Source organism: Anas acuta, chromosome 5 (assembly GCF_963932015.1).
Source record: "Anas acuta chromosome 5, bAnaAcu1.1, whole genome shotgun sequence".
Classification (NCBI taxonomy): Eukaryota; Metazoa; Chordata; class Aves; order Anseriformes; family Anatidae; genus Anas; species Anas acuta.
In genome coordinates this window covers 61,308,040-61,335,784 of record NC_088983.1, presented here as the reverse complement: position 1 = coordinate 61,335,784, position 27,745 = coordinate 61,308,040, and the positions used below count along the sequence as shown (strand labels likewise).

At 36.1% G+C, this 27,745-nt stretch overlaps 1 protein-coding gene and 1 long non-coding RNA gene across 7 annotated transcripts in view; both read left to right on the top strand.

Annotated features, from left to right (window-relative positions):
* Nucleotides 1-4,351, top strand: part of INSC (INSC spindle orientation adaptor protein) — a 135,756-nt gene extending 131,405 nt beyond the window's left edge. For all 6 annotated transcript variants that reach the window (XM_068685217.1, XM_068685218.1, XM_068685220.1 and 3 more), the window contains one exon: nucleotides 166-4,351. In XM_068685217.1, the coding sequence (XP_068541318.1) occupies nucleotides 166-294 (129 nt within the window). In that variant the 3' untranslated portion in view covers nucleotides 295-4,351. The remainder of the gene's footprint in view (nucleotides 1-165) is intronic.
* A 3,760-nt stretch (nucleotides 4,352-8,111) lies between these two features.
* Nucleotides 8,112-27,072, top strand: LOC137857953 (uncharacterized). Its single transcript, XR_011097420.1, has 5 exons — nucleotides 8,112-9,906; nucleotides 10,474-10,514; nucleotides 12,565-12,639; nucleotides 26,278-26,343; nucleotides 27,015-27,072. It is a non-coding gene; the product is annotated as an uncharacterized lncRNA (long non-coding RNA).
* Nucleotides 27,073-27,745: the final 673 nt, after the last annotated feature.

Genomic DNA, 27,745 nt, shown 5'->3' with positions numbered 1-27,745 from the left:
CTGACCGATGAAGACGCTAGTGAGAGATTTGGCGAAAGCATCCATAAACCTGAGTTGTTTAGTTTTTAGTCCTGGCTATTATTTGAAAATTGCTCCAATGAGTTCCTGCAATGACGACTTTGTCAAAGCTTAACAATATTCCTTTTTTTTTTTTTTTTTCTGTAGGCAGCCTTACGAAGACTAGCAGTTATGAGTCCTGATGGACTTGAAGATTCAGATTTTCAGCAGCTAGTAAAGCCCAGACTTGTGGATTCCTTCCTGTTATGCACAAATATGGAAGAGAGCTTTGTATAAATGTGAGCCAAAAACCTGAAAGCAAGTTATCCTTTGAAAAACAATAAAAATAACACACATACAATAAGATAATACATATTCAATTGTATTTAGTTTTAGTCCTATTGTTATTTATGACTTATTTATTTTAAAACCATGAATATGTGGTTCATGCAAATTTATTTCAGTGGCTTGCAGAGGTAATTTTTCTCAAATTTTCTTGATGTACCGAGACATGGCAAGAGAGTATCATTGCAATCTAACAAAATGTTGTTGTCATGTTTAGTAGAATTGAATTGAGATAACAAAGCCAAGGATTTGGTGCTAATTTTTTAAATGTTTCCAATAATGTTTTATTGCTGACATTTTTCTACAGTTAGTAAATTTTGCATTTTTTTTTGGAGAAATGCGTTAATTTGAGGCATTTGTTTTTAGAAGAAAAATGATCCTGAATGCAGCAAGTATATACTTTGAAATGAATGGGATGTTACAGTCTGAGTCCAGATCTTAATTTTAGTGATCTTCTAATAGAATTATGAAAATATATAACTGGTTATCTGGGGAGGAAAAAACATTTTTTTTTCCAAGTACTGATTTGTAATGATGTTAGAGGACATTTTAAAGCTATATAATGATGTGCTGCATTATATAATACATAATTGCAGACAACTTTTATTTGCACGTACTGACATTTCCTAAAGAAATTGAAAGAATTCTAGAAAAATCTTCAAGAAATTAAATGCACTTCATCAGTAAGAAAGTATCCACATAAGATTTAAGATCATTACACATTGATCCTAAAACGCTTCTTTTCCAAGCATTCCAAGAACTGTAAGTAAGTATATCCAGATATGTTTTCAATATTCAAGCTATTACTTTAAAAAAAATCTAGCATAAATATGTTAAATAATCAGAATAGAGAATTGTAACTTGAATTTCCACTTTGTTTTTTTAACTAGTCTTGCAATTCTAAAGCTGTGAAACAGGGCTTTCAAGGGCTCTTGGAGGTGACAAAAGGAGATTTTACCAATAGATAACAAGATAAAGAATAAAGTTGATTTTAAAAATAAACCTCTTAAAATTCCTCTTAAAATTTGACTTTTTCTTTTAATCAAGAAACTATATACATTTAAAATTGGTATACCATCAGTATCTTGAGAGTGTTTTCTGCCTAGCTTCTCACAAAACACTCTGTAGATTATGAATATATGTGTAACTTTTTCTTGATGGCTCACAATTATTGCTCTGGATCATTTTATGATCAGGCAACTTTAAGGTACTAGGACATCTGCCAAAAAAGTAAGTACACTTCTTTATAGTACTTACTTTGTAGATACATTAAGCAACTTAATTCATTAATGTTTATTTAGTATTACATAGTGTTTAGATGAAAGGCACCAGGAAATTGCTAAACTGTGATTGCTTTCCAGATTTTCTTTGTCTGAGAAATCTGTCCTGCTTCAAGCAGTGATAAATGGTGGCTACTTTTTTTCTCCCCTTGAGTATATGGGTTAAGAAATCTGTCTTAACATTTCTTCCTAGTGATCTTTTCATTTAATGAACTTTAACTTAACTGAAGTTTTAAAAACATTAGAAAACATACAGTGACCTCTGTCATAAGCAACTACTCAAAGATAAGCATTGAATCAGATGTTTCACAGATGTGATTTCCTAGTAAGAGCAGAGATAATTCTGCTTTGTTTGCGTACTTTGAGACAGCTCCTTAAACGTATGAAATTGTAAAGATGTATTACACTGTACAGCTTTCAAAATATTACACAAGCAACCAACATTAACACTTTATTCACTAAGCAGAAATGCATGTATGAACCATGCATGCTTTAAACTGTTTACATCAAGAATGTTGATTTTACAAGTCAAAACTCATAAGAAATGAACTTAATAAGGTCCTGTTGTTTTCATGCTGATAATCCCTAACAGAATACAACACATCAAATTATGTTGCTTAATATGCTGGGCTGAACCTTATTCTGCTAGCTTCAACAAACACCAGAAACAATTTATTTGTAGACAGGGTAGAGTTTATCCCATATTATCCCATAAAAGTGATGTTAAAATCTCATTAAAAAGAAAAAATATATAGTTTGGTGCATGTACATTCAGAAAAAAAGGCAGAGATGATATCATCAAGACAATGGAATTCCTTTATGAGCACTAAAATATAGTTGTATAGTAAAATTAGGGGATCCAAATAACAATTTACTTGATATTTAGGAAAGTGGCAGTGGACTACAGATGTGTTATGCTGGCACAAATGGAACTGTCTGTCTTGTGGAAAGGGAGCAGTGAATTGGTCTGTTGCTCATAGTTCAGAAACATATGTAAAAACAGGGAAATTACAGCCCACCCAAGGCAAAAAGACTAATTCCTTGTCCTTTAGAAGTGCAGCTCAACCATGAGATGGTAGCAAGATTAAATATATATATACACACACACACTTGTATGTATATAATATATATATGTATATTTATCCCAATTTTTAGTCCCATTTTTTTTAGTAGAGGGGATTGTTATAAAAGTGTTGTTTATATATTTATTCATACTCATAAAAATAATTTCAGAGTACAATCAAGTGTAGCAGGAAAGTATAATGCGGCTGCCATTGGAAATCATAACACTATTTTTCAGTAAATATTTCTCTTAGTAATTTCAAAGTCTTTAAAAACAGAAAAACAAAATGAATGCACTAGGCATAGGCACACAATTCTCATGCTAATCTATCCTGCAGTCTGAAAAGAGGGTCTAACAGCTTTGCAGCAACCTGGTTATTGTTCTTGTGACACCTGGCTTTTGCTGATGTTAATAGTGAACATAATAGCACTGTTCTTGATTGTGTCCTTTCTCCAACAAACACTTGCTCCACTGAAAGTTGAATTAGAAATTAATGAAAAGAAATAGTCATAGATATTTTATAATATCCTATTTTGACTTTTTTTCTAAGATAAAGTGCTACAACAAAAAAGCATGATTTTTTTTTCAGCATTAGTGTATCATACAAAGTAGTGTCCACACATGTAAAGTAAATTAAAGTAGCTGTTAAGAAAATGCCATTATGACCCATAACATTTTAAAGCCATTTTAAACAGGTTAAATATTCAGTGAGCAGGCCAGTAGCAATGAAGGAGTCTAATTTGCTCTCAGACACAGAGATGTGAATCCAGATTAATTGATTTGACTACAGATACTCTTAACCTGTAAGTACGTAGCCCGTATTGTGTGTTTATATGTGTTTGTATTATAAATATGGCTTTTTACAGAAGCAATATACATTTAAATGGATCTCACGTTTGTAGCAGAAAAATAGGTATTGAAAGACCTGGTTCGGAACTGCTATCACTTAAGTGTCATTGAAACCATTTTTGCTAGGCATGAATATTTCACTTAAAGTTACGCACTTTATTTTATATATGATAAGATTTATGAGAAAATACTCATCCCTCTTCCTTTCCCCTTCATTCATTAGGAATTTAAAAGTAATTAAAAACACTTAAATATTATTTTATTATTGTTGGTTGAATTCTGAATCAACAGTGTTTGCTTTAAAAGTGACCTTTCAATTTTTAAATTGAAAATGGAATAGTTTAAGGCAGAATAATCACGTTTAATATCAGCATAGTATGAAACAAAATATTTCACATCAAGATTTTTGCTAAAGCATGCAGTGTGGATCAAAATTAGGACTAATATACTAATTACTATGTAGTTTGTAGAGTAAGGTAAAGGGTGTCTGTAACATCTATCTGTATAGGTCAGTATCTGTGGACTCATTTACCTATAGAGAGTGCATGTAAATTAAATATTAGCATAGTCATTCTGGAAACTGAATGTTATGCTTGTCAGAAATATAATTTCATTTAAATTGTTCTGTAAGTTTAATGTTTTGTATTTTTTTTAGAAATGTTAGACAAACATGCAGTGAACTGCAGGATTATTTGTAACTGATTTACATTCCAATGACTTTGGACAATGTGTTCAAATCTTGGCTTTAGTTTGAACTGTTTACAGATGTATGCAGCCCAGGCATTTTATTCATAGAATAAATTTTTTTCTAATTTTTTGTGTGTTTAGTACATGAATCATTTATGTGGGATGTTATTTGTCTGACCTGTTCTGTTTATAATATTTGTATCTACAAGGGACAAGATAATGTCTTGGTAAATTGGATGAGTTACTTACATGAAGAGTGAGTTTGTTCATCTGAGTTGGAAGTACTTGTCTGGTGGTGAAGTGGGTGAATAGTTTCAGTCCTTGACAGATAAAGAAACAGGAACAAAAATAACACATGGTTATGTATTTTAGAAATGCATGCTTTGCAGAAATCCTTCACTTTACTTTCTAGCTTCTTCTTGGGCCTAAGTCTCTCTTTTATTTAGCTGTGACAAACTTCTGCTGCATGGGAGTGTTATTTGTATTAATTGCTAGTTATAATAGAAGAGTTAAATTCCAGTTTCTGGTCCTGTTAATTATTTGTTGAGTTTTTTTTTATTTAATTTATTTTATTTTTAAGAAACTAAGTAATAAAAATAGCTTCTTAAATAAGCATATTATTGATCACTTGCAACCAAAAGGTATGCTTATTTTACACAAAAGGAGAAGAATGGGGATATTCTCCAGAAAACTTGGGAGAAAACATGTAAAATAGCCTACTTCAGGTATTGATACTTTTACAAGCAGACTTTGTAACTAAGAGTTTATGAATTGCTCTGCCCCATGCTAAATAATCACTGAATCAAAGTAAAAAGGGGAAACCAACAGAAGAAATACAGACACAAAACACTGGCAAGTTTTTTTGTTTTTAATCACAACAGTCAATGAGTGACTTTTAGTTTTAATATTTCTAGTGAGCTTAGAGCCCAAGGGTACATATGGAACAGTAGTGCAAAAACAAATGTGATTGACCTAATACCACTAATTTGCTTTAGAGAGAAATTAAAATGGATCTAAAAGCTAAAAAGGGGTGGTGATGTGTCTAATGCAGTACCTTTTCTATTACCATTGAGAACACCTGAGTCATTAATGTCTAACTGAAAGGTATACTGCTTGTACCCTTCTCTTCAGGCTTTCTAGATATTACCAGTTTTTAACTAGTTTTCATCAATGTCCTCTATAGCCTTTAGAATGTCACCTAACAATGCACATATCTTCAAAGTAACTTATTAATTTCCAGTGTACAGGACAGCTCACTCAATTTTTTAGTCACATCATGTACAAATCTTTTGAGTAGTTTTGGAAGGATATACCTAACAAGATATGTCCATTATGTATGCTCATTAGGTTAGGGAAAGTTTGTAATAAATCACGAAGAGACTTCTAAAAAGATCCAAGAACTGCCAGGTGCATTTTCACCTGCATTGGAAGAATAATAATAGAATGGGTCAAATCAACTAGGGAAGTCTTCTTTGAAGCTATATGTAAGTGTGCCAGAGCTAACCTCCAGGTATCAATGTTTTTGCTAAAATTAGAACACTAGAGTTGTAGTGCATAAATACACATAAATACCACCTCACAATAAGAATAAAATTTTTAAAAATCAAAACAAAAATCCTTGGAAGATTATGCGATAAACATGGAAGTTTAAGAAGTATGCTTTTCATCGTAAGCAATGTACGTGTTTACATAGGCTTGCTTCCACTTCCAAAGCAAGATGAAATGCCCTTTGTAATGGCTCTTTACTCTTGTATTGCTTAATAAAGGCCATCTCTCGTATTCGTACTCGTATTCGGAGTAGCAATAATTAGTAGTAATTAGTGTTTTCAAACATTCACCCTATCTTTAAAGATGGATAAACAGGAAAATTACTAGGTACCCTGAAGCACAGCTGATCATTTCCAGGATTGTCTTGTTCTTGAAAGTACAAAAACTTCGTGGAATGACATAGACTAGTTAACACTTTAGAAAATCTGGAGTAGAAGTAGTGTTCTTTACTCTAGAGGGATTCTTATCTACTTTAAAGTTTAATTTTGTAAGTGTAGTCTAGGCCAGTAATTTAGGTAGACTACAGAAGCCAGTAGTGAGTTTTAGGTAGCCAGTAATTTCTGTAGACTACAGAAAGAAGTGGGCCATTCTTCTTCTTTGAGAATGAATGCCCAAGACAGAGTATACATAACGCCACTGGAGCTGCTTTTTTTTTTTCCAGTGGTTATGGAAAAAAAAGTCCTGATGATTTTTTTAGAGGAGATGTCTGAACAGCTCAACATCTAACTATTAGTTCAGGTCCTGAGAGATGAATTCCAGATTTAGTCTGGTGACAAAACTAAGACACTTTTTCAGCTGATATTCTGTGTGCTGTTTATGTAGCAAATACAATTGCCATCAAAAAAGAAATTTGTGCAACATCAGACTCTCCCTTTGAAATTAGTGAGACTTTATCTTCTTGTTTGATGTGTACCAGATGACTCCTCTTGTTTGCTGGTGTTGTAAAACAAGGAATACCTGGACCAACTCATCAAGCTCAGACCATTATAACATTATAACATGTTACTTATCAGAGAGAGAAACAAATGCGTATAAAGAGAGGGAGAATGGAAGCAGGTGACAGGACACTAACTCAGAATAGTCTCCAAAGTGAGCTATCCTTGACAATACGTGAAATATTGTTGAGCTAATGCAAAACATTGCATACACCAGGAAAGCTACTGCTCACCAGGAAAAAATAAAATAAAATAAGCAAACAAACTCACTCTCAAACCAGCATCCCCTATCTCCCCAAAAGTAATAAGCTGAGCTTCAAGAAGAAAAAATTCCTCTTACGTTTCCAACTTTGATTTAGAGTAGTCTTGTACCGCTATTGTGTTATTGTCCTGTCTCCATGTGGAAAATTTGTCTGCTTTGGCTTCAAAGCAGTGTTAAATATCTCATGATAATTACTGCTATAGTAATAAATATTTTCCCTGAACTCAGAATGTTTAGCTCTAAAGAGTATTAGATAAAAAGAGATGAAAAGGGAAAAAAAAAAAAAAAAAAAAAGAAAATAGATGCTAAACAGATACAAAATTGAAGCTAGTAAGACTTCTAGAGATTTCTCTTTGGAAATGCATTGCTGCATAAAGACACATTAAAACAAGAGTATGATTAAACAGCTTCTTAAGGAAGGAAAGAACTGAAAAAATGTCTGAAGATGTTCCTCTTCAAAGTCATAAAAAACTTTGTTATGGTTATAGGCAAATCTAATATTACTAGCTCTTAAAGGTCAAGAGAACTTCAGAAATGGTATATTCAGGAGCTTTTCACTTAGCTGTTTGAGATGATGAAGTGAGGCTTTTATAAATTAATACCACAAGAGTAATATAGGAACATTTTAAATGCAGTATCCATTAATGTACCACTTCATAGGTGCTATGACTTCAGGCCAAGTGTAGGCCAGACTGACAGAATCTACTGGATATATCTTTGCTGGACTGCTCTAAGTTTCTTTACTGCCTTTTTTTTTTTTTTTTCCCTCCACATGATTAGTGTCATAAGGAAAAAGAGTATGGATAGTCGAGAGCATTTCAATAGCTACAAAGAACTTTGTCAACATTTGTGTTCGGAATTTCTGCACTTGACCAGACAGCTACCAGACTTGGATCACAGAATAACAGTAAGGAAGGACCTTCATTACAGGCACAGGCTGGGACCTAGCAGCATCACAGGTAACGGGCTGATTAGTGAAGTCTATTTCTAGGTAGTTCAGGCTGGTATTGGAAGCCACAATGACATGCTATGAGCAACCCTTTCTTGAATTAAGAATATACTTTCCAGCAACACTGCAGATGACATCATGTGTGGTGCTTCACAACATATAAGAATATACTTCACATAAGAATATACTTCACATAAGAATATACTTCACATAAGAATATGCTTCTCAACATATTAAGAATATACTTTCCAACAACACTGCAGATGACATATGCGTGGTGCTTCACAACTGTGTTACTAGTTTTCTCTGTGTCTTGCTACCTAATGTTAACAACTGATTAATGCTTGCCTTTAGAGTGAATCAGAGATGCTGGATTTGCATGGATCAATATCAGGGAAAACAACTGAAATATAAAATCCAACATCTGAACCCTAAGACTGGCATGTTTTACAATGTGTTTGCTGATACTGTCTCATTGCTCTGTTATGTCTGTATCAAGGCATAACACCAAGAAGCTTGGTGTTATGAGATTAACCAAAATGAGATCGTGTTTTCTCATTTGCACGGTTATCACCATATCACCATCTGTCAAATATTTATCCTCAAATACTCAAATCCTGTCTATTTTTCTGTTTTTGAAACATTTTACTTAGATACCAAAATGCTGGCCACTACACTCAAATTGAATTTCTGGGTTGTACTGCCAAAGATCAGATGAATGTGCATAACTGTTTATATTCTTCTTTTATGTCTCTTTTCTATGTAATCTAAAAGTTACAGGGGTAGAGTGTTCCTTTCCATCTTTTTTGTATGGTACTAGGTTCCCTAACACCTCTCATTTCATTTGAGGCCACTTATTAATATTTATTTGTTATATGTTATTTTTAAATAGACAAGCTTTAAGATATATCAATATATTCTTTGTGTACCTGTGATATTTGTCATGTGTTGAAAATGTCTCAGTAGATTTTTATGCAGTTACTAATCTGACATGGTTTTAACTGAGATGGTTTGCTTTCATGTCCAAGCAAATCTTCAGCTGCAGCATTCATGCAAAAAAAAAAAAGAGCCCCGTTCAAACATTTTTTCCATTTTCTATGGGCAAGTTCATTCAAGTGCCCCTTCCATGTAACCACAGAATGGCCTGGGTTGAAAAGGACCTTAAAGATCATCTAGTTTCAACCCTCCTGCTCTGGGCAGCATACATTCACTGCTTCTCTTATCCTCTGAAAGTCCTGATTTCTTCATTGATCACCTTGGATAGTTTGCTGACTTTTAACATTGTCTATATCAATAAGAAAACATCCTGAATCAGAGGTATTTTTATGATTTGTATTCATTGTAAGTATATGTTTAAGGACTGGCTTGTTAAGTGTATAAAAGATCTTTCTTTGGTCAAATCTACCTATTAATTTCAGGTCCAGTTTCTACAGAAGTCCCACTAAAGCCTTCAGAGCAAATCTCACATGCTGGCAGTGCAGCTTAGCCTTGTTGTCTGCTGGCATAACTGAAATAATGTAAATTAGAAATTTAGGATTTTCCAGGTAGTGTTCTTTATATGTCTAATGCCTTTCTAATTGGATTAGTTCTCTTTTACTTCATTGCACTATGTAGAGCAGATTTTTTTTTGTTGTTTGAAGGGTCAAAAATACACTGAACTTTTCCCTTATTAGTTTAGAACTTTATCTCATCTGTGTGTTCTTGCAGTTGTCAATGATTAATTTTGACTGACCTGTGAAGCGTTAAATGGACTGTATATTAATGATACATTAACTATGGTTTATCCTATTAAACATGAAAACAGAACATATGCACTGCAATCTTGGTGGGCAGAAGGAGGATATTAATGCACCATGAATTTCTTAATAATGGAGAGGAGAAAGAAGAGTTACTTTGAAAGGAAGGCAAAATGTTCCTGGTGAAGGAAGCAAAGTCCCATTCTAGGATCTTGGGAGTGTAGCATCAAGAGTGTAGCATACCTGAAATACTGGGTATGGAATTGCCTAAATCAGAAAAACCTCTAATTTTATTTGGAGAATGGCACCTCCATTATTTTATTTTAACTCCATTAATTTTGCTCCCAACCTCCAAAAGAGGGATGGAAAAAAAAAAAAAAAAAAAGCTTGTTGCTGTTTTAATTTTGGTTTGAGGTTGTAATTGAGGTGATGGAGGTAGGACTAATAATTGAAATGGTTTCTGAAAATTTAATAATTAAAACATGTTTTTGGTGAAGAGCTTTTGTTGACATCAGGATTTCACTTTTTCAGATTTTTTAGGTAGAGCATCTTTCACTTAAGAAATATAGATATACTTTTCATAAAAAAAATCTTACACAGGCAATGTTTTTTAATGAAGGGATTTTGTAAAAATTTACCTATCTTATTATAAGAATTCTATTTTTGTTTTAGCCATACATATGTATTGTAATTAAAATAAACACAAATAGACACGAACTGTTATTTTAAAAAGCTATTCAAAGTCAAAAATTTCTTTAGTTTGGAGAAAAGTCTTGATAAAAATCAGTTAAAAAATTCTTTAACCATTACCTTGTTTTCTAGGGTCTTGCTGAATATGAATAAACACACCAGGTCATTCACTGGTGAGTGTCAATAGACAAACTATATATCTCATTAAGATTCTAAGGCTACTTACAATAGATTTATTTCTAGATCTCAGCTGTGAACAACAGAATAATATATGGCTGCTGATAAGTAGAAATTTTAGAAGTATGAAGTATTCCTAGTCAGTTACAAACTGTCCCAAGGTCCTGAAATGCCTCTTCACTGTCCAGTAATTTTCAGCAGTTTCAGTAGTTTGCCTCTGCATAAGAATTTACCAAACAGGGTGTCATTTTTTGTTGTTATTGTTTTGTTTTGTTTTCTTCTTTTGCTTTTGTTTGCCCCCTTTCCCAGGGCACCAGGACATTTCACAGAGGTGGTGTGTTCCCATTTAGTCTGAATCCAGTCTCAATGGACAAAAGAAATTCTAGTTTTACTCGGAATAATTTTGTTGTCACAGGTAAGCGAGCAGATGTCCCGTGGCTATTTGCAGCAGTTTTTCAGTCCTTCCTTTCACACTGAAGGTCTGTTTCATGTAGGATGCCAAGAGCCAGGAAGTGGCTGAAGTACATGCAAGACCAAAGGTCCCACTGAAAGTGCTTTCTCCTGTTGAAGATTGAACCATGTTGTCTTCACTTGGAGATTGCTCCATGGTTTCTATTACATTTGGGTGTCTGTTGCCTATATTCAGTATCCTGTGGACTTGTTTATTTTTTCCAAAACTTCTTGAGAGGTACCGTCTCTCCATTCTCATCAAGACAGCTGAGAGCTGCAGCCCTGTGGATAATTCTGATTTTGTCTGCATACCTCTTTTTTTCTGCTTTATTTGGGACTCTTGCCTGCTCAAGAGCCATCTTTTTGAACATTTGTTTGCTTATGACAAACTTTTCTGAAAACTAGAAGACAGCAATTAAACTCACCACCTAACTAATACTTCTCTGTGCAGAGACAGCATTAGTAACACTGAAGCACCTTACTGAATTCCTTAATATTGATAATAAACAGTTTTTCTTCCAGGACAGTTGCTCATATTCTCTTACAGTCATACTCTTTTAGTTAAGTTGATAAACTGCTTTTAATAGTTCAAGTAAAATTCTTTTTCAATTTTAACCTAATTAAAAGAAAAAAAAGGCAATTTTAAAAGTTTAACATGAAGGTTTGACAAAAAAAAAAAAAAGCATTCAGAAGAATTTTGTAAAAGGGATCAATCTTCATATAGCAGCCAAAGGATTTACCAGAGGTTGCAGGCTTTTTTCTTGAGAAGTACAATCTTGCTATTGTTCAGTTTCATGTTAGTTCTGGCTGCTATTCTACAAATCCCATTGACAATACAGTAATCTAGAGGCCCCTTTAGAGGGTGGGAGAGGAATTGAAATAATGTTTTAAATATTCTTAAAAAAAGCTTGATGGTTTTTAACCCATTCAAGTGGCACAGTCATATAAATAAGGATATTTTAAAAAGCCTTAGTGATGTACTTAAATCTTATTGCACTGCCTAAAAAATTTAAGAGCAAATTTTCCTTACATTTGAAATGTCTTTAGTCAGAGTTTGACTATTTTAATCTAGGCAAAACCTTAATAAGATATCTACACACCTGCAAACGAACCTTCCTGAAGTCTCAGAAATATTGTTGAACAAATCAGAAATATATCATCATTATGTAGTGTTAGTCATCCAAATTCTCTTTAAAGTCTTAAGTGATGAATGTGATCAGAAAGCCAACTTCTCTGGGGGGCCATCTGGTCATATGAAAAAATTCACACAAAATATTTTCTGGGAATTTTTGAGGATTAACTTTGTCTTCTCACATTTTCTTAAACATAAATGTAAAAACTGGCTCTATAGAAAAAAATGAATGTTCTGAAGTTATCCAGAAAATGGGGTTTAGACTACAGAATCCTGTATCAGGATAAGCTTTTTCATAGGGTGCTTTTACATATGCTGATATACATGTATGTGTGTGTGTGTACATACGTGCATGTATACACACACAAATAGACATATATATTTACATTTGCAGTTATGTTCTGTAGATGTGTTTCTTTTAAAAGAGCAAAGTAAGTGACTTTCTGTTTTACTCCATGATGCAGATAAAGTGATGAAAAGTTGTTCATTTTATAGAAAACAATGAAAGATGCTACATCTGTCAGATGCAAGGAGTGAAGGTCAGTATAAGCAAATGAATATTTGTTAATGTGGCGTGGCATTAATCAAAGATCCAGATTTTAGCTGCTCTTGAGTTTAATTTGATACTTATTAAATAATTTATGATTCCATGGAGGCTTGGTGTGCAAACGGAAAAGGAAAGTAGAAAGTATCTTGATCTGAGTACAGCTGTCTAGAAGGAGCACGACCTCTTCTATAAGGTAGGAGCTCTAGGACTGTTCTATGAAGAAAGGCTGAGAGAGCTGGGGATATTCAGCCTGAAGAAGAAAAGGCTCTGGGGAAACTTCATTGCAGGTTTTCAATACTTAAAGAGGGCTGATAAAAAAAGATGGAACTCCTTGCTCAGGCATACAGTGAATGCAGGAGGAATGGGTTTAAACTAAAAGAGGGGAGATTAGATTAGAGTTAGGAGGAAAGTTTTCACTCAGAGGGTGGTGAGGACCAGGTTTCCCAGAGAAGCTGTGGATGTCCCATCCCTGGAGGTGTTCAAGGTCAGGCTGGACAAGGCCTGGGCAACCTGATCTAGTGGGTGGTATCCCTGCCTATGGCAGGGGCGTTGGAACTGGATGGGATTTAAGGTCTCTTCCTACCCAAGCTGTTCTATGTTTCTGTGATTCTATGACTTGTGAGTCACTTGTTCCCAGTCTGTGTGGAGAAAAAATTAATCATGAAAACCAGGGTAACTTAAACCTGATTGCATTTTCATGAGATAGGTGGATAATGAGTGAAAGTTAAGAAGAACCCAAGTTTTGAGGGAGGAGACTTTGTATAAACCCCCACTTTGGGGTTTTAAACCCACTTTGGGGGTTTATACAATTGGGAAATAAAAGCAAAAGAACATTGCAGGGATTGGATGTGAGCTAGAAAACCCATCTTAGTCACAAGCAGGGCTATAATTATAATTACAGGGCTATAATTGTAATTAATGTATTACTGGAAACTTTGATGTTTATAAAGCATCAAATCACTTGGGAAAAATTAATACAACACTAGACACTTTTGTATTAGTGACATCACTTTCTTTGCAATTGACAGCTAACTTGTATCTAGTTTGGTTTACAATAGTGATATGAGTTCTATAAACTCATTAATTCACTGACACAGATTAGAAAAAGTGCTTTTTTTTTTTTTTTTTTTGTCAAAACACATAGATGTAACCCAAAGCAAAACGAGCCTCTCAGCTTTATTATCTCATGATATAGTGCAAACTAAGCTTTTAAAAACGTCTTTTAGATGTACATAAAGACTTGCTGGGGGAGAAGTGGTGACATCTACTGGAATTTTAAAACACTTCATCATGTTTCCAAGGCTGCTAGAAAGATGTATTTGGTTTAGGTCTAGAGTTGGATGAATAATGCAGAAACACTTTCTACTGATATTTGTGCAAATGTGGAAGCAAATCTTCAGCCATCTTGGGGTTGCTTTTGGTGTCATTTCCTGCACACGCTCATAGAGTTATTAAACTTTAATTGTATGACTGTTGGCAGAAAATAAATGTTAAGCTCACACAGGAATACTATGAAAAGTGAATTTGAAATGTGTTTTCTGTGAGACTATGCATCAAAAAGCTGATTCTGTGAGCCACGTTCATTAGACTGGAGGATGGAAACAATATCAAGTGATTTATGGGACCAACTGCAATTGAACAGGAAGTTTGTGCTTGGAGTAGCGACCCCTTAGTTTAAAAGAAATTAAAAAATTCAATGAGTTATTCTGAAAGAGGAAGAAATGTGTGAAGCAAATTGCAAACTGCTCACCACATTTCATGGAAAGAAGGAAGGAAACTCATCTATCATTAAATACATTCATTAAAAATTATTCACTCAGATCCATTTAAACCATGTTCTAACTTTAATCTCTTGATTTCTTGGGGCTTGATTGTGATGGGTACTGAATGTCCAATAAGACAGAGAAGGCTTTTCTTGCATCCCAATGTAGGTTACTTGGACTTTGGGACTGGGAGTGTAGGAGCAGCAGGTTTATATATCAGCTTCTTCTCTGCCCTCTCTACAGAGGGGAGGAAAGGGAGGTGGGATTGCAGAAGATGAAGCAATCCCTCTAGGCACAAAAAAATGCTGTCTGACTTACTGGGATGGGCTGTAGAGGCTCAAGCACTTCCCAAAATTTTACTACTCCAAACCAGTAACAAATAATTCCCTCAGTGACAAAGAATTTAGGCAATACAATGGCCTTTGATATATGCTTTGAGGCACGTTTTCTGACATTATCTGTGTGCTGTAGTAATTTACCTCTCTCTTATTTTTCAGTCTATGCCTAATGGCACTGTTAAATCCTTAAAATCCACAGACCTTAGCAACCTCCAATGTTTTTGGCCTAACTGTATGATGTGATTGCATCATGCAATAAAAAATCTTAGAAAGTGAGGGGTAGGAGGTTTTCGGCTCTCCTCAAACTAAAAGCAAAAACAAAGTATGTCCATTGGTTCACTCTCTTCTACCTGGTGGGCAACACGCTTTCTGTTTTTAGGCTTTGCATACAATGCACAGGATTGTGTGATTTCTGGTGAGTAACATGGTTAAAGAATTGTTCTGATTCACAATTCTCTACTGGGGTCAAACTCATCTTCATCTTGGAAAAGATAAACATTGCTAGGCCCTACAACACTTTGATATTTTTCTGCAATATTGAGAGTAACAGGCACAATAGGAAAATAGAGAATGATGCTCCTTGAAGTCCCATCACCATTTTTCCTTTTTTCTCTGAACCACTTCAAATACCACATATGGCTGGTTCACTTTATGATACCTGTTTTGTTTTTTTTGTGTTTTGTTTTTGTTTTAACCCATATCTTTTTCAATAAAAATTATCTGATCTGTGGGAAACTTTCTGTAAGGCTTTCCACGAAGCTATCCTTATGGATTCTCTACTGTTCAGGAGATTTATTGTTATGGTATAACAAAAGGAAACCATCTGCTGTCATTCATCAAAATGCAAATCTGCCACCAGTTTTAATTTTGAGTCCAAACACTGCAGGTGTGTGAAGGTTTAATTTTGACTTTTGCACCTGTGAACATGGAACCAGTTCTAATATCCTATTCCTGCAGCCTTCAGTTGAGTCCTCTGAAGAAAAGTAGACTGACAGCCACAGAAGTTTTTCTAGTAATCAGAGTTGTTTAATTTCAGCACTGTGTTTTTGTTATGATAGTGGCTAAAGGACTGTGATAGTCTACCTTACCTGCTAAACTAGAACTGTTTGGTTGTCAGCATTACAGTGATAAACTTTGACATGACAGTTTTCTGACTTCATTAACAGTTGTAATCCTCCAAACTAATTTTGTTAGTTCATCTTGACTTTGCTGCATTGTCTGATTTGCTAGACTGACAGATTCCTATCAATCCATCAATCTTTTTTAGCTGATCTTCCACTTCCAAGCTTCTCTAGATTTATCATGACACAAATCACACATACTTTTAATTTAATGGAGGTTTCTTGAGTCTCTATGCATATCCATGTCCATTTCTAATAATTTTCATGGCTAAAAGCTAACCTTACTGCAGACCTTTGAAAACACCATGAATACCTTTGTAAGAAATGCAAGGAGTTGCCTGCACAAAGAAGCTGACACACCATCTGGCAAAAGTTCACAGCATTCAATGCTGCGTCAATTTACACAAGCTGTAAATCTGCCTCAAGGCATTATAGCTACAATACTGTACGTTAAACTAATAAGGCAAGAAATGATAGGGAGTGCAAATACTAAAATCTTCCCCAGACAATAGCTCAAGATAACCAATTAATAGTTAGAGTATATATGTCTGAAATGTATTCCATATCGTTTGTGGCAAGACTTGCTTTCAATCAGAGATTACAGAGAACGTTTGAATTAGCAGTGAGAATTAGCCTGAATAACAAGCTAATTATTTATTATATTTGCATTTTTAAGCTTATTACTATCACAGTCTGTTTAGATCTGGTGGCTCCTTTTCTACTCTTTCTGAATTGAAAGCCCAACTATAGAACACTTCTGAAAGTAACAATTGTGATTTTATAATGAACCACAAGAGGGGGGAGGATGAACATAAATGAAAGACCTTGATTTTAATGAATGATTGTTACATTTAGGAGAATGCAGTGTTAATGTTGAATTCAAAAACGCTGTCCAGGTGTTGTCTGTGAAATGAAGAGTTCAAATTAATGCTGAGATGTTGCTCCTAAAATTCATCTTTTCAGGTCTGCCAATTTATTATCGAGTTTCATTTTAAACTGTGCACAAACCACACTTCCAAAGTTGCAAAATACCACGCTGAGCATATTCATCCCTTTCTTTATTGCCTTGATCAAACAAAACCAAATGCTAATGAAATGACAAAAATGACAAAAATAGAGATCTCTGTTGCCTAAATAATCAGTTTTAAAAATTTCTGCCCTGCCCCCCCCATTTTTTTTTCTTTCTTTTTTTCCCAATTATATAAAGCAGTTATCTGACTCTGATCAAGGAATATCTCCTTGGTGCATAGCTAAGGGTTTGTCTCTATATGAAAACTAAATTACCTCACTGTTGTGATCTTGGACTGATGCAGGACTGGTGGAATTCCAAGAATGTTTTCAAGCTACTTTTAAACAAAGCTCATAGTCCCTTGCCACTCATGTGCAGAAGCTATAGTGCTGACAAAGTTGGGGATTCCCAGGGAATGGTGTTCTGGGGAACTGGGAGCACAGGCCCCTACAGCTGGATCAGCTCCTGGGAGAGCACAGCTAACTTTGGCAAGCAATCAGGTTTCTAATAAAGACTCTGTAGGCTTGGTGGCAGTTCCTATAGCCAGCTGGAGGACAAGGATGGAAAACAGATTTCAAGAAGCTATCCACTCCACTTTCTCCTATTGCAAAGTGGATACAAGGGAGACACAACTTTTCCCATTGTTACTCCTCTGTATCTCGTGTTCCATGTCCCTCCAGCCCTAGGTTGTCAGTCTCCTGGGAGAGGGAAACGAGAGAAAAGGAGTCTTGCTTTCCCCCAGACTAAGAAAGAAGCAAAATAATTATAGCAGTAATACGACGATGGTATTGCAGCAGGTGGTTGCAGCATGGAGAAAAAAAAAAAAAAAAAAAAAAAAAAGAGTAGCATAGGCAGAAAATCTTCCCAGTTTCTCTTTGCAAGTAACCCAGTAGACTCTAACTCTGACAGAACACCATGTAATGTTATTAGGCAAAATTATAATGCCCTCAATTTTATGCAAAGAAGCTGAATGGTGCTGAAGGAGGCTTGCAAAAAGAAATTAAGATAGTTATACTAGAAGACAGAATGTTGATTACCAGCAGTGAGGTATCCAGATTTGACTAATGGCACAGTTATTGTATGCATAAGCTCTAATGGTGTTTAAGTGGTTGCTAGAATGAATGCAATTAATGTAATTTATTTGTCAGCATCCAAACACTATTATACTCAGAATAAGATGGGAGGTGCCTCGCCTAGCATATAGCCCTAGGATTTTTTTTCTATGTCTCTTTTCACAAATAATCATTAATCTTCCAGCAGCCAAAACTAGTGACTTTTTTTTTTTTTATTCCCCTCATTTTTAAAGGGTGTCATCTATATCAGCTCTGCTGATTTAAACTGATTTTTTCTTGCATTATGTCACGGTTTTTGGAGGGATGCTTTGGGACGATCTTGTCTGGCTTGCTACTTGAAGGCAATAAGTGAGCTTGCATCTATCCTATAGCTCCTGAGTGAGTATACAGTTGTAGTGAGAGACCATCCCAGTTGGACTGGAAATCTTGAACTGACATGTAGTTCCAGAGTTAGCCATAAATTAATTGCTTTACCAAATAAATAAACATATAAATAAAAAAATAAATAATTGCATTTCTAATGTGTGTTTCTTTTAACTGAAAAGTTAATCTTCAGTTATGGGATCTTCTTGTGCTACATCAAAGAACTTCGTCTCAGTAGAGACTTTTCCTTTCTCCGTTGCTCTCGATTTTGATTTTTATAACTTCCTTTTTTTTTTTTTTTTTTTCTTTTCTTTTCTTTTAGGATCATCTATTGTTGGTCAAATGAGTTTGGTTTACCAGGTGCTCCAGACCAAACTGTGTAAATGACCTTGCTTGTTATTACTTAGCAACTTAGCACCCACTACTTGAGATGATATGCAAACACTACTAGCTTTGGCATTGCATTCCTAGCCAAATCAGCAGGAAAGCAAATTTGTTGTTCTTTAACACATGAGAACTGATGAATGGTAGGGCTAATAGCAAAACTTTATTAATGTGCATATTCTTTCAAGTACCCTAAACATTAACAGACTAAGTTCCTGCTGCCCTCTGCATTGAGGACTGACATTGCAGGACTGTGCAGAGACACATTTGGCTTTGTCTGGATTCAGATCAATTCCCTTACTGTGAAACTACCACTAAGAAAATTGTGACTGGGTATATCAAAGTGCAACAAAACCAGCAGCTGTTGAAACCATCAGATTAATTGTTGTTCATTAACATTTTGTTCAAGACAGAGAAATCTTCCAAATTAAAGCACACACACACACACAAAAACAAAAACAAAAACAAAAAAAAACCACCTTGGAACTCCTGTTTACAGTAGTAGGAGTAGTTTGTGAGGGGTTATGGATTTTTCAAGTGTTCACTATTTACACGCTAAATCTTTTTTTACGGGAAGTCTCCACCTACATACCCAACAATACAAGTTTTAAAAATCTCATAAGAGAGAAATCAATGAAGTTCCAATGTAAACTGTGAAGTTATACAAATTTATGTGACTGCTATTTATTCTTCCTGATTTATACGAGTGGCTTGAAGGCAGTGTCATGTTTAGCATATCTTAAAATAGCATAAAGATATTTCTCTTAATATATCAACTACAAATGGAAGGTGTTTTTTTGTTGTTGTTGGTGGTGGTGGTGTTTTTTTTTGTTTGTTTGTTGTTGTTGTCAAGTTTGGTTAGCAAAATGTAAGGAGCCTAATAAGGAAGTGCCTTGTAATAGAACTAATAAATAGTTAAAAGTAGAAGTCTTGTGAAAAAATGAAAGACTGGAATTTAACTCTGATTCAGAAAGTAGTAAATTTCTAATTGCTTTTATCGATCAGTTGTGTTGCAAAAATGTGTCCTAGTGCCTATGTGCTTCTGAGTTCCTTGCTGTGTCTCAAAATCTTTCAGTTGCTTCCTGTTGCTATCTTCATTTTAGGGAAACTTGTGAGAGGCTCAATACAGTGGTTGAGTTCTACTGTGCGTTATTTCCAGTGCATACAATCTATACAATGACAAACATGGGGTGCTTGAGTTTTTATTACCAATAATCGCAACTAGAAAACCACAAATGGGCTTTTCATTTTTCCCTTGCAAGAGCTATAAAACCTGAGGTAAACTCTCCTGCCAAATTGCTTTTATGGGAACCTCGCTTTCCTGTTCACTAGTTTTACTCCAATTAATTAAAAGCAGTGCTCATGCCCTTAGCTGTGGTTTCCAAAGTATTGACAGAAGGGCTCATGACCCATCCAAAGTCCTGAGTGAGATCAAAACAGAGGTCCTTGGTGGATTCATACCCCAGGGCTTCTGCACCTGGGGGTTTGAACTATGGCGTTTTGTGAAGTTCCCTTCTCCAGAAGATGAAAGCCTTACAATGCCAAAGAGAGCAGGCCATATAGAATTTAATACAGGGGTACAAGGACAAAGATGAGCTTACTCATTCCTGGTTCATTTCTTTACTTGTTTCAAATAGGAACAATTGTTTTGATGCCTCTATAAAGACAAGGTAAGGTGAATTTTTAAATCTTTTTCTAATATTTTTATTATTTTCATAAATATTCCTGTCTGCAAAAGGTCTTTAAGCATTCTGCAATCTCCTTGCTTTCCAATTAAGTTTTCTGGGCTTTCTAATGTGGTCCTCTGAGTGCTGGAAAGTACCAGAAACAAGAATGCATTTAATACCTGGCCTGGTGTCTTGGCAGCTAAGCTTAGCACTCCAGTGTGGGGAGTAGCAGGTTCAAGACCAACCCCAGGAGTCTTACTACTTGGACTGGCAGAGGGCTAGTGTAATGCATAGACAGTGAGCTCATTCTGCAGGTGGAGTGTTCAGCTGCATTGATCTTATTGCAAAGCCAGCCTGCTAGGGTTTTGGAGAAACATTGGCTCTGATCTAAAAGGAAATTGTGCTGCCTTTCCCTGCCTTTCCACTAGTTTAGCTTGCAAGCTCTAATAACATTAAAACATAGTTTAAACAAGAAGGCTGACACAGCTACACAGACACAAAATAATTTCCTAGAAATACTAAATACAATAAGGAAAAATCTCTAATCTCTCATTAGGTAATTGTATTTTCATGGGGTCAGCCAGCCTCCCTGGCTAGGTTGAGGTCAATTCTAAAATATGTGTATTATATACATTAGGCATTTGTTAATGAAGCATAAATTTCATCAGCAGTCTGGGTGCCAAAATCAACTCATTTGGGTACACGGTTTGCATCTACAGTGGTATCTTATTGATCTGCTCTATAGCTGAAAGAGCAAGGTCACAAGATGCAGTGAATGGCGTATGATAAGGAAAAAAAGCAACACCAGAAACATCTTCAAGAAGCTCTTGAATAAAGCCTCTAAATTTTTGTGTGATGAAATTACAAATTCAGAGGGTTGTAGGATTATAGTAAATAAAGGATAAGAAAGATCATGTTACCAGAGCCAACAATACCTGGGCAGTGCTAGCAATGAAAATAAGAAGAATTGCCCTATAAGAATTGCCCTGTAAGAAAACATGGCATAGTAGTAGATAAATATGAAGCACAACCTCCATTTCAGAGCACCTTTTCTTGGCTAAAGGGGATTAAATGGTGCCTTGCTTTAAAAATTCACCACTACTTTGCTCAGATACATCACAGGGGCCCCAGCAGAGCAGTGGCAAGATGCTACCCTGCTAGCAGTTAAGTAACAAACCCTTGAGCTTCTTACTTCTCCTGTCAGTCTAGGGTGTTAAACATTGGATTTTCTTCCCAACAGGTCTAGAAATGAAAACAGGTTCTGTAACCCTAATGATAAACCTTATGATGTCACGGTATGACAACCCTCTTCCTCTCCAAAAACCATAAGCACAAATGCTAGTTGTCTTTGGAAGGGAAGCAGGGTTATGTGTTCCTTCTCAACATGTAGGCTGTAATATTGCTTTGTTTTATTTAAGCACCGCAGGGTCTATGGACAGCAATAATTTGGGTCATTTTTTATTGCCTGTATAAGTGGTAGAAGTGTTTCAGAGTAGTGGCCAATGTAGAAGAGAATACAAAATACATTCTTCAGAGTTCAGAACAGCCCCTATTCATTCATTAAGTTTCCATAGCTGAGCACAGGATTGGTGTGTGCTTTGGCAGTGAAAAATAACATTTTGGAAAGAGCAAACTTCATCGGTAGTGCACTTTGGAGCAATACTAGAGGCTCTAAGTTATGTTAAGCCAACTGTAAGTTTGACAGAAGAAATATATCTGTCTCTTTGAACAAATAATTGGAGGACTATATGTAGATCTATGTGAGCTGTTCTCTTAGTTTCAACTTGGTAATTTTCACGTGAAGTAAAGGTGAGATTATAGTAGGCAAAGTCATGAGCCTACTATTGGGGAAAAAGAATATACCATACCAAGATGTTGGTCATCGCTTCTCATTAGGATTCAACAAGTGTGTGAGGGAAAAAGAGGATCTCCTAACTCTTCAACCCTCTTCCTTTGCCAGTTGAGGAGAGGATGGGTAAGTAAAGGCAAGTTAGTCCTTCTTACTCCTGTGTATCCAAACTTCACGGGACAGGGGACCAAATAAGTAGGAATATGGAGAAAGGGATAATATATATATCTGTTTTTGTGCATGAATAAGAGAAGGTAAATACAGACTTCTGTCTAATCCATATCACAATCTGACCCTAGATGCTTATATTTTAAACCTCAGTTTTGCATTGCTTAATAAGTAAACCATACAGTTTGGTAAAAAAAAAAAAAAAAAAAAAAAAGTTGAAAAGAAAAAGAAAAGATGAATAAAGGTGCAGCATATGCTACTTGGTAGCAAGAGGTAAATTTTATGCTCCCTCTTCCTCACAAAATATTTTTTTCTCCTTGCAAATATAGCAAAGTCTTTCTGTCTTCTTCAACTATGAATAGAAAATCTGTCTTGAAGAGGTAGATTTCAATGATCCTGTTAATTGAAATAATGAGATATATCTTGAGGTTGACTTTTTAAGTGTTATGTAGGCATGCAGTTACAGAACTCCATGTGGATTTTGTTCCCTACTTGAAAAAGACATCCTTTCCTTGTTCTCTCAGAAAACATTTAACATTGTGGTGAAATCCACCTCTCCCATCAACAGACAGAACTAAATATCCATTTCCTTCAGACCTCCTTCAGTTGTGCCACCTGCTGCCATTAATCATGCCCTTTTGTTCACACAAAATTAGAAGGTACTATGATGAATGTGCCATGCGGTAGGGAAAATGTACATGTATACCAAAGAGAGCTTAGCACACTTTTGATGTCTTATATTCATATATGATGTAGTGCTAAGTATCCAGTGGCTAGCTACTTTATTGTGGTTTGTACATCATGAGCTATTGTCAATTCTGTAAGCATGGAGTTTCTGTGTAATTCAAGTATTCTGAGTGTGAGTCTCTCCTGGAAAACCAAGAGGGTTGACTGCAGAACAAAAAAGTTTAATAAGAGATGATAGTCAATAATGGAGAACAAAGTTTTCATTAAGCATAACTGGTAGATGAATAGGTTGCATGGTTCATGTATAAAACAGGGCATTTTTGAGATGGAAAGATATGTATCAGAAAAAAAACCTATATATATTAAGACACGACCCTTAAAAGCAGTTTGCATTCATATAAACTGATTGTTCTTCATAAGTGGAAAAGAAAAATGCCATGTCTTCTATATGTGTGTCCATACCTTGCTGTAAAACATGGTAGTGAGACCCACAGAAGTCTTTCCATTGACTTCAGTGGGCTTTGGGACAGACCAGTAATTGCCCCTTTGCAATGAAGTTACAAGGTACCTTCAGAGAGGCTCATTGTTTCCATTCTGCTTTGGATAACAGTCTACACAGTTAAGAGGCTTTTTATGTGTACTAGTTGAAAAGAAGCAGATCCTGATTGCCTCTGCAAAAGAAAGCAGTGAGTGAGACACCTTAGCATTTTAATACTATTAGCTTCCAGGTTAAACAACAGGCCTGATTCTCTTTTTGAAAATCTCTGTACTGTTGAAATTAGGCAAACGCTATCATGAATTTCTTGGGGGGGGGGGGGAATCAATGACATATTTCCCTCTTTATCCATCTAGCTCTGGGGAATGTAATGCTTCTGAATATGCTGGCTTTTGTAAGAGATGTAAAACAGTCTGTGATCATTTTGTGGTCATTAAGGATTTTTTTTTTTATTTTTTTCATGAATAGAGGTGTTAGTGAAGGTGTTCTGGCCTAATTCCAGCCGTGGTAATTGGATTTTTTTTTTTTCTACCTACACACATTCCTTCAGCAGTTTCATTTGGCTATGTATGTTGGGCTCAATTCAATGTTGCCCCATTGGCCCCCTTTATGCCAGTTAGACTGATGCGAACAGGCACTAACACAACTGTAAACCCTTCTTTCCCACCCATACAGCCCTTTGTTTCAAGCACATCATTAATGCTTGAGACAGCTGCACCAGATGTGCTTTCAGTTGTATATCTGTACCACCTCTCCAGCAGTAGAAGGCAGGGGGACATTTCTAGATGGGAGTATTCAGTAGGGACCCAAAAAGTTGGTTGAATCCGATATTACAGAAAAGCTAGAAGCTCGAGGCTAGATCTTCCTTCTAACAATGATTTTCGGCCCTGGTGTGGCACACGGGAGCACGGTCAAGTCAGCTTGTGGTAGGAGGTGTTACCTGCTATGTGGTGTGCTGTTGAATTTTTAGTGATGGATGGTATCAGCAACAGGTAGGGATAATTCTCTTTGTGTAACCTGGTAAAATGCCTCCAAAATTCCCCAGAAAGAGAGGGGATGAGTATACTGATGACAGAATTACAATATTGGATGGGAGAAAGGAAAAAACAAGTGAGGCTGGGAAACGGAGATGAATCAAAATGATACATCCTTTACTCTGACAGATATGAGGACATAATGGAAAACAAGGTTACTGTCCTTGTGCCGTTGTGTCTAACTTAAACCACAAAGGATGATGAAAGGTCAGATACAGTGCAAAGTCTAAATTTTCATCTAGATTTTGAATAGTTTCCAACATGGTATCTGCTACCAGTTTTAGCTTGTCTACCCTCTGTTATAGAGGCTCTTCAGCCAAGCATGAGATACCCTGGGATGCCTGAACAGCCTGAGGATTTCTGAAGCTTGAACTACCAGACATTTGCTTTTTTTTTTTGCTTTTTTTTTTTTTCCCTTTTTTTTTTCTTTTTTGTCTCCCACAGAGATTAGCAGGAGTTAATATGATGCCAAGCAACCAAAATTTTCTCACAGCCATTCATTGTCTTATGTAACTCCAGACATGCCACAGCTTTTAATCCAAGGATAAACCCGTACCTCTACACCAGAATGAAGATAAAACAAGTCCTTTCCCTCATCAAAAAGACATTAGCTAACACTGTATTTAACTGGTCTAGAACTTCCCCCAGTTGTCCCCAGTGGTGGTTTTTTTTTTTTTTTTTTTTTTTTTGTATGTTTGTTTGTTTTTAATTAAGGGTGACCAAGACTCCCAAATTAGTGCATGGCCCAAAATCCAGTATTAAAAGTCTGTAAGGAACTGCATAACATCACCTCAGGTGAGAAACAGATTTTCTGTCCCTTGTCTGTGACCAGCAGCAGAAATGGTGATCACTGATATGTGTTTTAGAGAGGACAGGTGTGTGGGATAAACTGAAACACCATATTTAAGAAAATATGGAATCACACAGAATCACGGAATTGAAGGGGTTGGAAGGGACCTCAAGAGACCATCGGGTCCAACTCCCCTGCCAAAGCAGGTTCCTTAGAGCAGGTTGCCCAGGTAGGCATCCAGAAGGGCCTTGAATATCTCCAGAGAAGGAGACCCCACAACCTCGCTGAGCAGCCTGTCCCAGTGCTCCGTCACCCTCACCGTGAAGAAGTTCTTTCGCATGTTGGTGTGGAACTTCCTGTGATCCATTTTGTGGCTGTTGCCCCTTGTCCTCTCCCCACAAAGCACTAAACAGAGGTTGTACAAATCCCTTTGTCTCCCACACTTAAGGGATTTATAAACATTAATACGCATGTGTAGTGTTAATGCATATTACTCTTCCAAGGAGTATTAGCATGTTTGATCCGAAAACTTCACCATATGCTATCAAGGGTTAAAGAGACTTTTCAAAATCAGCTTCTATTGGACTATTTTGTTTGGCCAATATCTGACATGGGCTGTACTGAGCACGTTTTGCCACCTGGCCAATTTTTTTTCCTGCCAAGCTATTCATTCAGGCTTGTGGTGTGAAAAATAGATGTTTAATAGTCAATGAAGTACTATAGTGGGTAATAGTTTATAAATTTCCATGACTTATTATGCTCAGCCTAAGTGACTGTTTATTAAGTGTATTTAAAGCCCCCCATCTCATTAACTTACAGTACTGGTGATTCCCTCCTCCTACCACTGCTGTTTTTAATGGAAAATATTCACCCATGTCTTTTGCCTAGGGCATGTGAAACAATTCTGTGGAAAAGAGGCTGCTTGGATAAGAACAGGACATCATCCTTGGCTAGGTACAATGTGTTTATCATTTTCGGAAGCAGAGTGAATCTGAATTATGAGGTATATATGTTATGGACCAAAAAAAACTATAAATGGCCTTTGTATAAAGTACAGCTGCCAATAACCGACCCCTTTCTGCTTTAAGTTTACACTGAATGACATGGTCAGTTTTATCAGTAAAACGTGTCTCATGTAAAAAAATATTAAACCAGCAACTTAATTATGAAATACCACCTTTATTTTCTTAATAAAATTCCACAGTACTTCAGGGAAATATTGCAGACTAAGGTTAAATAAATGCTCTGTTAACAAAAAACAGGCCTGGTCTTAACTTAAGGGGATCTACTATTAACTGTGCAATGGGAAGGTGAGTTTCTATAGCTGGGAAAGGCTGCTAATTATAAAAATATATTTTGTTCCCCTGTATTAACCTCAGGTCCAATGAAAAAGGTCATTGGTTGCTCTTGCTAAGTTCTGTGAAATCCATCAAAAGGATCCCACTGATATCAATGAGATGAGCAGCCTTTTGCCATATATAAAATGTTAGTAATGCTATGTAACTAAAACTCCAGATTAATTCCTGAAGTAATCTTCTCTAAACTACTAGGATCATAATACAGTTAGGTTTAGTTCTCTAACATTTGGCTTCCTGCTTCACGTTCTTTACATCCCTTTCCCAAAGGTCTCTTGGAAGCTGAAGATAAACATGAGATAACGGGGATATGAAAACAGAAAAAATGGTAAGTATTCTGATAACATGAAGAGATGACTGTAATAAGGTAAAAGGATGTTGTGCATAAAATCCCCTCTGTTAAGGAATATCTGAAAATGTTTTTTTCTGAACAGATGTTAAAGAACAGCTTGTTCCATATAATACCAGATGTCATGTATGGAAACAACCATAGCCACTAACACTCTTTGCTGGGTTAAAAACTGGATGGACGGCCAAGCCCAGGAAGTAGTATTGAACAGAGTGAAATCCAGCTGACAACTGGTCACCAATGGTGTACCCTAAGGGTCGTTGTTGGGGCCCACTCTCTTTAATATCTTTATTGATGGTTTGAATGAGGGGATTGAGAGCACCCTCAGCAAATTTTCAGATGACACCAAGTTGGGGGGAAGTGTTGATCTGCCAGAGAGTAGGAAGACCATGTAGAGGGATCTGGACAGGATGGGTTGATGGGCAGAGGCCAATGGGATGAGGTTCAACATGGCTAAGTGTTGGATCCTGCACTTTGGCCACAACGACCCCATGAAGTGCTACAGGACTCAGGGAGAGTGGCTTGAAAGCTGTGCAGTGGAAAAGGATCTGGGTGTGCTGACTGATGCTTGCCTGAACATGAGCTGGCAGTGTGCCCAGGTGGCCAAGAAGGCCAAGGGCACCCTGGCTTGTATCAGGGATAGTGTAGCCAG